Raw genomic sequence first — 13685 nt, forward strand, 5'->3', positions numbered from 1 at the left:
CCCCACCCCCTCCTGGCAGGACCTTGCCTTATCAAAGAGGGCAGGGCCTTTCAAATTCCAGGCCGGGGTATTTGCAAAGTCTTTGATTCAGGGTAGAAGGCAGGACCTCTGCATATTTTGGATATTAATAAAGTTCCCCTAAGGGCCAGGCCCTCTCTTGTCCTTTGTTTGGCCTTGAGCTCAGGGAAGAGAGATGGGTTTGCTAACTTGTGGAGGATGAAAGGACGATCTTGGCAATTTAAGGTGCTTCCCCATATCCTGGGGCATGCTCCAGCCGGCTAACAGAGCCTTCTCAGGGACCCCAGCCCACGTGCCTCTGCTCTGGAAGAGGCGCTCTCTGCACTCTACCTGCTGGCTCTAGGACAGACCCTAGCAGCCACTAGCTTGTGTGCATTCCTCACCCAGCCTCTGCTGCTGCCTGGCCTCCTGGGAGCCCGGATTGAAGTATCCTAGGATTGGCAACCCATCAGCCTCCCCTCCCCCTGCTCAACTCCCTACCACGGGGCCTGCAGTTCCAGGACAGGCCGCACTGACCCAGCCCTCCAGTCTGCCCGCTTCCCTCATTTCCCCTGCTCCCAGACAGCCTTTCCTGCCACACCACCCTTCTCCCTCTGCTGCCTGTGCCATCTCCCAAGTGCCCTCTCCCTCTCCATCCCCCTCCTCAGAAGAAATGCCAGCCAGGCCCCCACTGCCTGGAGCTGATTGGGTACCAGGGAGCCCTAGCTGCAGGAGCCGGAACTACACAGTAAGCACCTCAAAAGAAACATTAGCCCTGTCTGCAATCCTGGAATGTCCTAAGAGGGCAAACCCAAGTGCCTACCTGGGAGAGCAAATCTTTGAACAGAGACAGAGAATAAGTGGCAACTGACCTTGAAAGAGAGTTGGAGAGGCAAGAGGGAGTGGTGGGGATTGTGGTGAGCCATAGAAGAGAACTCCCTCTCTTAAGGGGGAGATGACCCCTTAGAAGTGTGAACCAGGTTAACAGATATCCCCACTTTTAAAGAGGAGTTGAAAGTCTGGATTTTTATGGGAAAGTTTCCATTTTTAAATGTGAACAGCTGACTCATAAGATGTAAAATAGCATGGTTCAGTTAGGGCCTTCCTCTTGTCCATTGCTTTGCACATTTAGGGGATTAGCAACAAGAGGGGCAGGTCCCTTGTGAGAATGCACCGAAACTGAGGCCAGCCCCTGCTGCCCGGCCCCATCCCTACCCCTATACTCTGCTTCCTTTCTCAGGTATAGACCCCTGACCTTGGGAGGTTAGTGGAAGACCCAAGAAGGTGACAGATGTGCCTGGCGGGAGTGTGATGCATGGTGCTCAGGACCCACCTGACTATTCTGGGACTTGGCAGAGAATTGCTGAGGTGGGGAGCATAGTCACTTGCAGCCTAGGGTCAGGGAGAGCAGATGAGGGCTGGGCCGCCGCACCACATCATTAGGGTCAGCCATTCCCAAGGTCAAGGGAAGGTCAACAACACCAGAGGTCATACTGGCTACCTTGGTACTGATCTTCAGAAGGCCCTGCATCCCTTGACCCCCTCCTCCACCGCAGACAAGTTTATCTTGTCCATGGGATCGGGTGCAATCTCTCTGGTCCAGAGTGTTCCTCATGTCCCCACTGAAGTCCTGTCCATCTTTTTAGGTCTCCCCTCCATATGTCTTCTCTTCCCCTACAATGTGTGGGCCCCTAGTCTAGGGGGCTGGCTTTGCCTTGCACCCCCTGAGCCCTGACAGCCCAGTCCAGTCAGCACAGGCAATTCTGGCCTCTTGAGATAACACATTTCATGTCTGAGCAGTTAGGGCTCTTATGTGGCAACCCCAAGGAAGGCAGCAAGATGCAGTAGTTTGTGGATGCTGCAGGGGGCCTTGGGATGCTCGCCAGCCAGACCCAGGCTCCTTCCCACCTCTCCCCAACCTCCCCTCAGCCTCATGGTCCCCATGCCAGCCATAGCCTTGCCCAGCAGGGCACCGAACTGGATGCACTTGGCTCTGAGTCCAGTCAGCAAAGAGTTAATGCTTGGCCTCTGTTTGCGGTGGACTTTCCTCCAGACTCATTTTTTGCTGGTGGCTCATGGCAAGTTTGGCTCTGTGGACTGTTCCCTGGGGGGCCTGAGGCCTCACTGATGCTGTCTTGCCCTGGAAGGGCGCCTGTCCTCAGCAGATCCTTGACCAGCACCGCCTGCTCCGTCCAGCTGACTTCCTGCTGCCTGACCTTCTCCCCCAGGACAGATAGACCAGCCCCCAGCCCCACCCCCAGCCACACAGTCTTCCTCCCAGAACCCCCATCCAAGATCACTTTTTATTTGGGTGAAAGAAAGCCTCTTCCTGTTAAAGCCCACAGGTCTGCAAGCTGCATCCCTTTGGGAATGGCAGTGGAGGGGAGCCCGGGGCTTGGCCATCTGCTAGTCGGACCCCAATCTTAGCCCCGTTGCTGTGGGCCCTGCAACCCAGCCAAATATGCTGCTGCACTTCCCTGAACCCCAGGGTCCTCAGATGAGAAATGGGGAGAATCATTTTCCTCTCTCAGGAGATTAAATGAGATAAGCCCCCCCACCCTAGGTGGGGTTGTTCTCATTGGCACTGTCCCTTGCACAGACTGAGAAATTAAGACCCAGCTTCTGCTTCCAGCCAGCCCAGAAAGAAGGGTGGTGGGCAGAGGGTTGCGGGGAGCCGGGCTCCTCAGGGGACAGAGGGGAGTTCTGCCCTCCTCACTCAATTCAGCCACTGAGAGGGTCCCTGCCATGGAAAGCTGCAGAGGGGAGTCGCCTCTGCTTCTTTGGAGCCAGGTTCAGGGGTTGACTGCACTTGGTGGAAAGGGAAGTTTCCTCTTGCAAGACAGAATGAGTGACCCACAACTTTGATGGCTTCTCCAGGAAGCCAGGGTGCGCTGCCAAACCAGAATGCAAGGTGAGGGTGGGGCGCAGGAAAACCCTCTAGGCCCCAAGCTTGCTTTGACCTTGACTCTGCTGACCTGGGGTCAGGGCCCCAGAGAATTGCAAGGCAGGGGATGGTGGGTATTGGGGGCCTGGGAGAGGCTATGGTCAATATTGATCTAGCTGAGTCAGGGAAGCCGATGGAGAAGCAGCAGGGAAGCTGGGTGGGGCTGGCCGATAATGGGACCTTCCAGCTCCCGGTGAGGCTGTGGGAACTGGGGAAGGGGTGCTGGTACTTCCTAAAACTACAGCTGCTTGGAGCCCTGCCCAGCCCTAACGTGTCCTGTTCTCTGAGGGTGGGGCTTGAAACATCTGGACTTTTAGCAAACTCCCTGGTGATTCTGCTGCAGCTCAGCCCGTTCCCATACTTGGGGACCATAGGTTCAATCTTGTCATTATAATAATGAGGAAACTGAGGCTCAGAGAGGGGAAGTGACTCACCCAAGGTCACCTAGAGGACAATAAGGCTAGTCCCCCCTTTTTCTTGGGGGAAGAAAGATGCTAGTCCCCCCACTTCTGGCAGGATCCAGGCATGGCTGGACCAGGCTGCCAAGGGGAAGTGACCTCTGAGGCCCTGGGGGCTTCCCCAGGACTAGGAAAAGGGTTGGTTCCCAGAGGACTGAACTGGCCCTGTCCTGCCCTGGGCAAACACTCCAGCACCTGCTGGGGATGTTTCCTAAAAGTTTTACTAGAGCCACTGGGGAAGGCTACTTCCATGGCTGTGGACCCCTGTCCCCAGAAAGTCACACCAACTGCATAGACAACTCAGAGCACGCTTGGCCCTCTGCTGCTCCTTGCTGCCTTTCCAGCCTCTTCTCCCAGCCCTATCTGACCCACCTCCCCACCCCTGCTCCCCATGCATTTCCCTCCTCATCTCAGCCCTCCAGGTTCCTGTACAAAGGCTCCCCAGAACCCTGAGCCCCTCCTCATGTTCTCCTCCTCTTTTTGACCCCCTCACACTTTGCACCTCCAGGTCCAGCCTGTCCTGAGTTGGGGTCTCTGTAGGTCTATCACTCCCTGGGGTGGCATCAGAGATCCCTGGGGACAAAAGACAGGGCACACTCATCTCTGGGCCTCCTGGGAGCACAGCCTGGCTGCAGGCAGTCCCAGCAGCCCTTTGGGGCATCTGAATTCTGCCTCCCTCCTGCCGTCTAGGCCACCTGGGGTGGTCCCTCAACCTCGCACCAATCTCCTTGTTCTTAGAATGAAAAAGACAGTGGTGCCCAATGTACAGGTGAATGAGGACCGTGAGAACACATATGACTCGGTTGCTGTGCCTGGTCCCTGGGTTAAGGGGGTGTCGCCAGTGCAGTAGTAGGTGCCCTGCTTGAGCTCTGCATTCTAGCAGCACACACATATAGGGTCTGCTCCATGCAGAGTGACAAAATATACACCCCCAAGTATGGACAGGGTGCTACCTGCCTCCAAGGAAAACAGCTTCATAGACACTCACCTGGGCAACTTCACATAGGCCGGTAGAGGGTGTGGATGACAGTAGAGGGGACTTGTAAGTTGGGAGTCTGGAAGACTTTCTGGAGAAGATACCAGAAAGGTGAGGAGGGGCTGCCATATGCTGAGCAAAAGAATGAGGGGGAATCTGCTCCCTGTGGCTGGGTCTGGAGTAAATGGGCAATAAGGTGATGGAGACTGATGTCTGCAACTAGAAGGTGTCAGCAGCTAGAAGGCAAAGAGGACCGAAGAGATGCTTTCGTCAGAATGCCAGCCACTCTTCTCAGGCCATCCAGAGATAGGGAGACTCAGGCCAGCATCTGGAAGGCCCAAACAGGAAGCTCTGTGCGCTGGTCAGAAGGCGGTGAGTCCCGGATGCTGGCACCAAGCCTCTGCCTCTGAGTCTCATCATCCACATTGTGGGAATGAGTTGTTGAACTGGCACATGAGGTGTGAAGGCACTTTGTAAACTATAAAGAGCCACACTCCTGTGAGGAGATAATAATAACGTGTTGAGTGTAGCTGGCACTTTCTAACTGCTAAAGAAGGCCCCTGGAGGTGCCCTGGAAGGCCCAGGCAGGCGGGACCCTGACCTTCTGTAACCTGGGCTCGTGCTGCCACCTGCTGGTCTTCATCTGAAATGGCACCCAAGCCCTCAAGCCCTTGGGACTCCCATGTCAGGCATACAGAGCTGGAGGGGCAACTGGGAACAGACCTGGTGCTGAGGCTGACATTGGTAGGTTCCAGGGCTAGAACGAAACTGGGAGCACCCAGGTCCCTCTGAGACCTGCCCCTCGCCCTTCGCAGCCCTGACCTCTGCTCTCGATGTGAGGGTCCTCGTGTGCACAAAGGGCACACTCCCCAAAGACACATTCCTTGACCCCCTAGCAGCAAGGATAGACCCTGCAAGTGGCTGGTGCAGGTATTCTGGAGTCTGAAGACCAGAGCATGGTCTAGAGGGGACTGTGAACTTCTGGAGTCATATCCCCTTGACTCCATGGAATCCCAGTCTCCTGGGTAGCCACTTCTGCTTTGCCTGGGACTGTCCCGGGTTTAGCACTGAAAGTCACCAAACTAGGTATGTCATGGCCTGAGCAAGGCCAAAGTTTCTACTTCACCACCACTTCAGGGAACCCAACTGGCTCTAAACTGTAGTGGCTTCTGTTTGGCCAGTGGAACCTCTCCTGCCATTCCTCTCTCCAGCCCCAAGGGCCCTGCCCCAGGCACTTAGTCCAGGCTGATTTGTGGGTAGAGACCCTTTCTTCCATTTCACCCTTTTCTAAAACCATCCTCCAGGACTCTGAGGCCTGTGGTTGTCAGGTGAGGTTGGGCTGAGGGAAGAAAAGGGGTGACAGGGGTTTCTGGAACATCCTCCCCATTATACAACTGAGGCCTGGCAACAAGCCTTGCCCCATGCCCCTGAGGAGTCTCTGCTGTTAACACCACTCTGTGCTCCTTTTAAGGGCACGCCATGGACCAGACAGGAACCAGCTTCTTCCCTGACTCTATGAGTGGGACTGGGGTGATGGGGTGCAGGCATAATCCTACAATGATTGGCTTAGCCCTGAACATGAGACCCTTGTTGGTCCATTCAGAATGATTGGGGCTTATATTTTGTAAGCTCTAGAACGGGAACAATAACCTCCCAGCACCTCTGCTCAACCAAGACAAGGAGACAGGCAGTGCACAGAAGTTTGTAGCTATTTATTGCACTGAAAACACCAAGAATAAAACAGACGTCCCTTCCCTCCCTCCCCCCATAGCAGAAAGTTTGAGCAGTGGTCATTCAGGTTCACAGCCACATATTAAAAAAAGAAAAGAAAAGAAAAAACTGAAACAAAACCCCAAACAAATAGTGACAAAGAAACCAGCACGGGGAGTCTGGCAAACACATCCCCCAAAGGGTCTCCCCTTGAAGGAGACAGGAGGCTGTGGGTCAGGATCAGCGCTGGGCCGGGTACAAACCCCGGGAAATACTTTGCTGTAAATGTATTTGCCTTCTGGAGCCTAGGTTTTATGTTAGGTCTGGATTTTTTCTTTCTTTTTTTTTTTTTTTTTTGCATCTACAGGATGTTTTGGAGGAGGGCAGTTTGACGTGGAGGCGGTGGGCTTTGGATCACCCTTCCTGCATCAACCCTGCCTGCTGCCTTGGGATGGCACCGGTGCCCTGTAGCTCACACTGGCTAACTGCCCACCCACAGGCGCAGCCTTCACAAGGAGGCCATGTCAGCCTGGGGTGGAGACCCGCCACCACTTCTCTGGCACTTGGAGAGGGACACAGTGGGCGGGAGTTGTGCCAGCCAATGAAAGGCAGGACATTGGGGTCCCTCAGCTCAGTTTCCTCCGGGGGGAAACTGAGGGCCAGAGAGGGGAAGGGACTTGCCTGGGGTCACACAGCTAGTCTGGTCGGAGCTGGGAATGGAATCCTGCTGACCCCCAAGCCCTGGCTCTTTCCCCATGGTCACTGCTGATAAGCAGCTGACAGGCACCAAAGAGGGAAATGATGGGCAGGTGGGGAGAAGGACAGGAGTCCAGCCAGGGACAAACCTGTTCATCCTCACAGGTGAATCGGGCTTCCCCTCACCATCCTGCTGGATGCCCCAGCCATCTGGCAGCATAGGCCAGACAGGAACATTGGGGCAGGAGGTGGGCCTCAGGGGAGAAACTGAGGCTGGAGAGAGGACCAGACCTGTAGTTGCCCTATCCCTGCTGAAGGCCAGACCCTCACCTTTGGGCCCCAGATGGCTGTAGGGAGCTGGCATCTCATGGGGAGGCAGGTAGTTTTGTTGCTGGGACACAGGGTACCCAGGCCTTATTGGGAGCCTGCTGGGCCTCAGGCAGGCCAAATGCCTGCCTCTGGGCTTGGAAGCTGAGGTTCTGCCAAGGCTGAAGGCCAGTGATAACCAGTTTAGAAACCAGGAAACTGGCATCTCTTTCCTGGCTGGCAGCTCCCGCCCTGCCTATTCCGGTCCCCGGGCAAAAACAGCTGAAAAGAGGCCTTGCTGACAGCTGTGATGGGGGATCTCAGAAAGTTCCCGCTCAGATATCCCCACCAGTCCTGCTCCAACCAACACCCAGGACCCCCCAGAGGTTGGGGGATCCAGCGCCTCCTCCAAATCCCTGGGGATGTGGCTCTTGCTCCCCTAAAATCCTCCAGAGGGGACAGTATCTCATGCTGGCAAAACACGGCCACACAGAGGCCAAAAGCACAGAGAGGCAGCAACATAATTCCGAGTCGGACACTGAGAATACAACCTCTATTTTTTTGTCCAAAACATGTAGATTGGTTTTGTTGAGTGTTTTTTCTTTTCTTTTTTTTCAACATACTTACTGCATATAAAGTCATGCAAAGAAAACAGTGCAGATAGTAGATCCTAGTGGGCGTGCCCAGACATTCCACATCAGAGTCAGTCCCAGGCGGGAGAGGAAAGAGAGAGATGTGGCCCCTGGGCTGCAGGACGAGTGAAGAGAGCTCCCCGGGCCCCGCCTGGGCCAGCAGACGCCCAGGGGAGCAGCAATGAAGACACGTGCTCGTGAACCCCCAAAGACAGGTGGGGACATGGGGGGACACACAGAGGTGATGGGAAGAAATCCTGGGAAGCGTGGTAGTTTGGGAGGCGAGCAAAGTCCAGATGTCCCCCACCCGAATGCCTCCCTCACTCTCTCTGCCCCGATTTGCTCTCAGCCCTGACACCTGATGCTTCTGCAGTTCCAAATGGAAGCTCAGGACCAAAAGGTCAGCGAGGCCCTTCCCTGGGAGCTGAGTCCGGAGCCTAGGCCCCGAGAACCACAGGTGACAACGTCCATCTCAGAGATGACATTTAAAAAAAAGGACCTAGATAGAACAGAAAAAAACCTACCCCTCACCCCTCTCCCCACCTCCCCTTCCAACCCAGCCCCCCCTCCTCACAATAATTCGAGAGGTTTAGTTATTACAGAAATATCCATTAACGCAAAATCCATTTACGAAATACACAGAAGTTTGGCTATAAAAAGGCATGCGGTCCAAGTAGAAGTGATACCTAAATGTTGCTTTCTTTTGCCCCCCAAAACAATCCAATTCTCTCCCTCAGATGTGATGAAGCTGGAATTCTCCAGGCCTGACAGCAGGTGGAATGAGCAGTTAGTGTGGAGGTGAACATCAGCAGAAGGAGGAAGGAGAGAAGTGGGGGCACCCTGAGAGGATCGCGCCCCCCCACACTGAGGGAGAAGGGTCAAGGGGAGACCCGAAGGAGGGCAGGACCAGACGGAGAAGAGAAGAATTAGGGAGGCAATTTGAGGCAGGAGACTGCTGGGTCTGTTCCCCTCATGCCTTCTCCTATAGGGGAAAGGCTCGGGGGTTGGGGCTTCATCTGGGGGGACCATGGAAGAGGGGGAGTTAGGGAGAGGGATGGGCAGATGCCACATCCCTCTCCACAATCCTGCTCCTCCTCCCTGGCCCTGGACCACACAGTGGGGCATTCTAGCCTCCCCCAAGGCGGAACCAGAATGACAGGTGGGTGGGGACCCCAGGGGCCAGCGCCCAGGACTCTCATATCTAAGGGAGTCCCTTCCTGGGGGGAGGCAGAGATAGAGAGTGAGCAGTGAGGGGCAGGGAGACCTGACCCTTTGCTGTGAAGTGGTGATGGCTTTTGCCAACAGGCAGGTCTTCTTGACGCAAGTATGGAGATGACAGTGGTGGTGATGAGGTGACGGATGGGGGATTCCAGCACAATCCAAAGGGGAGAACCAGCCGCCACATTCTTCAGACGAAAAGCGCATCTCTGTGGTGCAGCGCCCCCGGCCTGGTCCTTCAACTGCAAGACACAATGGAGATGGTACTTCGAGGGTGTCTTTCCCGCCCCCCACCTCCTGAAGTGACGTCCAGCTACCTCTCATGGGTCTTCCTAGCTCTTCCCTGGACCCACAGGCCTGGTCTCCTTCCTGTGGGTCTGCTGCCTGTGCCCCAAGGCATTTCAGCAGCCAGGTTCCCCAACACATCCCCCCAACACAGGCCCACACCACCCCATTCCTTTAGGTGATCCTAAATGACAGGAGGGAGAAAGGAGGAGTTCTTACTGGGGCAGAACAGAGGGCGCCCCAGATCTGTGAAAGTGGACGATCTGCCATTTGCCGTCCCGGCGGTGCCAGACACGGGTCTCCTCCGATTGGGCCGTGCGGGGGATGCCGCCTGCGTCCAGGTACTGTGTGATGCGGATGTAGGCAATACAGGCCGACTCGTCGCCCATCAGGTGGATGTGGGGATTCAGGATGGTGGTATGTACCGGTTTGCTGTTCCGGGACCACACTGGAGGTGGGGATGGGAGGGGCAGAGGAGATGAAACAGAGGGCCTTTGGGCCTCACTTCCTCCTCTTCCCCAACTCCCAGCGATTCTCAGTGGAGGCACCTCTGCCTGCCACATGGCCAGGGGAGAGGGTCTCTGTGACAGGACTTAGCTACCCAGGATTTAGGGCAGAACTTCTAGGTGACTAGATCATATCCTAGCTTAGATACAATGGACTTCAGACTCACCAAATACTTCAAAGGCAAGGGAATGGGATTTTTATAATCATATTATCTCAGGCACATAGAAGTATAGATAGAAGCCATTTGTAGAATTAGATGAGCCTAGACTACATCACTCCATAAACAAGAGGGCTAAGCTGGGAACAAGATGCCAACTGACAACTGGCCCTTTGTCTCTGGATCAGAGATGCAATAGGGAGTGGTGGAGATTATGGTTAAGAATACGCCATGATCCATCTACTGAGAGCACCCTGTAACACAACTTCCCTTGTGGTTGCTATGTGAGTCACACTCCTATGGCTGCACCTTCTGATTTTTCAAGAGAATCTGGAAATCTAGACTTTCAGGTGAAAACTCCATTTTTAATAATTGGTAGCTAGTTGAAATGTTAAACTTTAAGCATGCCACACAAAACATATCTAGAGTCCAGATATGGCCCATGGGCCCCTCATTTGCCACTTTCACCATAGATACACAGAATCAGGGAAATGTGGGGAATATTAAAATCATAGGATCTTAGAACCTTGACAGGATGTGATGGTATTGGTGGCCTTGGGGAGAAGCCATAGAGCTTTCCACAGTTAGAGGGAAACACATAGCTCTTGTAGTCATGACAAAGCTGACAAAAGTACCTGAAACCAGCGCCCGCTGGTGAAACGTGTCACTCTTCTTCTTATTAATTATTATTACTTGGTTCTGGGAACTCTCCCTTTTTTTCAGCAAGATAGAAAACAAAAGCACAGAGAGACAATGACCCAGGGAGGGGCTGGTCAGGGATCACCAAGACCTTGAGCAACAGGGGGAGCTTCTATTTTCCCTTAGGGTAGCCCAAGTAGGTTCAAATCCCACGGAGAGCCCCACCCTTAGAGATGCCTCTTCAAGAACCTGTAATATTAGGGGGGAAAAAAAACCAAAACATCCTTCTCCTCACCCCCTGATGCCCAGCTAGGTTTGTGAGTCACTGACTCCCTGAAAAAAAACGTGAACTGTCTTTTTTTTTTCTTGTTCAGGATAGCAGAAAGCAAATAATAGTACTGTTTCCTGATATTATAAATGCACTACACTCAGGCTTTGTACAAATGACTCAAAATTCCCAAGTGTCTCATATGTAGACAAACAGACTTTTACGTTCAAAGCTCATAAACAGAGAGCATGTCAGGTGTTTGCATCCTAGGCTTGGGACTGACCTCAGACGTCAGAGGTCACCCAGCAATTGTCCTACAGAGTGCCAGGACACCTCTGGAAGAACATCTAGTTTAATGTACCCATTTGACAGATCTGGAAACTGAGGTCCAGAGAAGCAATCTGACTTGAACCAACCTGGGCCTGTTCCTGAAAGAAATGCAGTGGAAGCTAGCAGGGGTCAGTCTCCAGGCAGGACTCTGGGAAGGCAATCTAGAAGGACAAACAGCACCTAGCACTGTTGAGGGCACTGGGCCTTGCTGTTGTGTGTGTGTGGGCGGAGGGGGGGGGTGCGTCCTAAGGGAAATTTGTAAGTGTCCCTTACAAATGTGGTGTCTCTTAATAGATCTCAGTTGTCTAACCCCCATCCTCATGATTAGGTCAAGAACTAGGATGGAAAAAGGCAGGTCCTCCTCAGGGTCAAGGGATAGGAGGATGGGACTTGGCCCAGAATCGCAGTTACTCGGAGTCTTGCTCTTGTGGGTCCTTTGATGTAACCAGATGTTTAAGGCCAGAGTCCAGGGGACCCTGTGGTCAGGTCAAGGTTAGCTGCCTTCTTTCCCTATTGATGCCCCTTTGGCCATCCCTGTGCCTTTCGAGCCAGCTCTTAGCCTGGTCTCTGCTCTGCCCTGTGAGGGTTGGGAGTTCACTCTGAGGAACCAGCATCCCCTGGGCACAGAACAGCACACAGGTGAACTTGGCCATCATTAAGGTGACTCTGGGGATTGGGAAAGTCCCCCACTTCTCTCTATATGAAAATTCAATCTACATTGATAACCCTGGAGAGCTAGAGTGTGAATTATTAAGGGGTAGATGCAACTTCCTTCTTCACAGCTTTTGGTGTGTGTGGGGAGGGTGGTGCTCTTGAGCCTCTGTGCTCTGTAAGATTCAGTCTGGTGGGGTCCAAGACAAGAAGGGTAACCCGCTCTGGCTGCTTACATGCAGACAAGGGGTTCGTGGGGCAGGGAAGGAACACTGGGGTGAATCAGGACTGGGTCCTGCCGCCAACTGTCTGGGTCCCTTGGACAGATCACTTCCCCTCTCTGGGTCTCAGTTTCCCCTTCTGTACCATGTGAATTCAACTGGATCACACTTAGTCACTTAAGTACCATCTTTATATTTTACCTCCTACAAATGCCACCTGTACTTACTTCATGAAAATATTTCCTTGAATCGATGTATAATCTTTAATAAACAAACAATATCACAGAATACAAGTTTCATAGTAAGTTCCGGGAAAATGGAATAAAGTTCTACAGTCCTAGTTCCGTGTTCCTGCCAAATCTGAGCTGAATCTGAGCCAAATCTGAGACTTGCTGTCTCTTTGATAAAGAGGCAAGTTATTAAGTGTTGCCCCTCTGCTAACACCCAACCTAGTTTTTCTCTCACGGGGAACCAACATACCAGCAGTCCCCTCGGCGGCACATGCTCTTCCCTTTGGGGAACCCTGGTGGGCCACCTCTTGGGGCCTCCCTAAATGCTCATCACACCTCTAACCTCCACGTGCTTTGGCTCATGTCTGCCTGAGCCTCAACCCAGGTGAGTCACAGAAACAGGCAGAAAGCACCCCAGTTAGGCCCGGCCCCAGCCCCAACAGCTCCTGGTGACAAAGCTGAGGGTGACGCCTGCAGAGAGGCCCAGAAGGACAGACAGAGACAGAGACCTAGACACACAGGCAGGGCACAGCAGTGTGACCTGGACTTCCCCTTGCCATAACACCCACCCACAGAGGACACTGCACAGCCACCCATGTACCAGCTTACGACCAGCAGGGCCTCTAGGGGGCCCAGTGGTCAGCATGAATCCAGCTTAGGTGTGTGAGCCAGTGGGAAAGCCCCCCTATGTGTTAAACAGGAACTGAGGCTTCCCAGGCCCCTCCCAGAGTGGTAGGCAGGGAGAACCCTAGGCCTTGTCAGGTTTCCCCTGTTTCCAGGACCACCCCACGCCCCCCGGCCCCATCCTCAGCCACACGCGGACCAGGGTTAGAAGGACCAAGATGATACCAACCCCTGTCCACTTGGGTTCTTCCTCTTCGCCGGCTCCTGAGCCGCCCCAGGGGCCCTGCCCGTCACCCTGCTGTGCCATCTGGCAGGTCACAGAACGAGAGCAGACAACAGGCACCCAGAGAGAAGGGATTGCTCACGGTTTTCAAAATAGAATCGATGGAAGTCCAGGCCCTCCACCAAGTTCCCCAGGGCCTCGGGCTCGAAGGCTGTCATTCCAGGGTCACACATCTTCCTGAGGGGACAAAGTCAGAGGAGAGAGGGACTGAGAGAGGCCACCCTCTAGTTCCAGGGGCCGGGATCCCAGGAGGGTGAGCCTGCCAGTGGGAGTGACTGTGCTCACGTGTGAGCGGGTGGGAAAGGGTTGGCAAGCTGTTAAGTAGCAGAAGTGGGGGATCGCAGACTGGCTGGTGCCATTCAGAACCCGGAGGTGTGGGTCTGGTGTCGGCTCTGCTTCTTACTGGCTATGAGACACCCCCCCACCCCCACCCCCACATAGCGTGTGGCCTGGGGATGGGCACTGAGCGCTGGCGGGATGGGTTCATTCTGTGACTACTCTCCAAAATGCACCCAGGACAGTGGGTCCAGAGGTGGCCTTTCCTTTTGGTGGT

The 13685-nt window shown here is 54.1% G+C and overlaps 1 protein-coding gene across 1 annotated transcript in view; it reads right to left on the reverse strand.

The window, feature by feature from the left end:
• Window positions 1-9437: 9437 nt before the first annotated feature.
• Window positions 9438-13685, reverse strand: part of CAMK2A (calcium/calmodulin dependent protein kinase II alpha) — a gene marked incomplete at both ends in the record, with an annotated part of 58865 nt that continues 54617 nt past the window's right edge. The window contains 2 exons of the mRNA XM_084252785.1: window positions 9438-9670; window positions 13215-13309. Of these exons, the coding sequence (XP_084108911.1) occupies window positions 9438-9670; window positions 13215-13309 (328 nt within the window). The remainder of the gene's footprint in view (window positions 9671-13214; window positions 13310-13685) is intronic.

Source organism: Talpa europaea (assembly GCF_964194135.1).
Source record: "Talpa europaea genome assembly, chromosome: 13".
In the NCBI taxonomy this organism is placed as follows: Eukaryota; Metazoa; Chordata; class Mammalia; order Eulipotyphla; family Talpidae; genus Talpa; species Talpa europaea.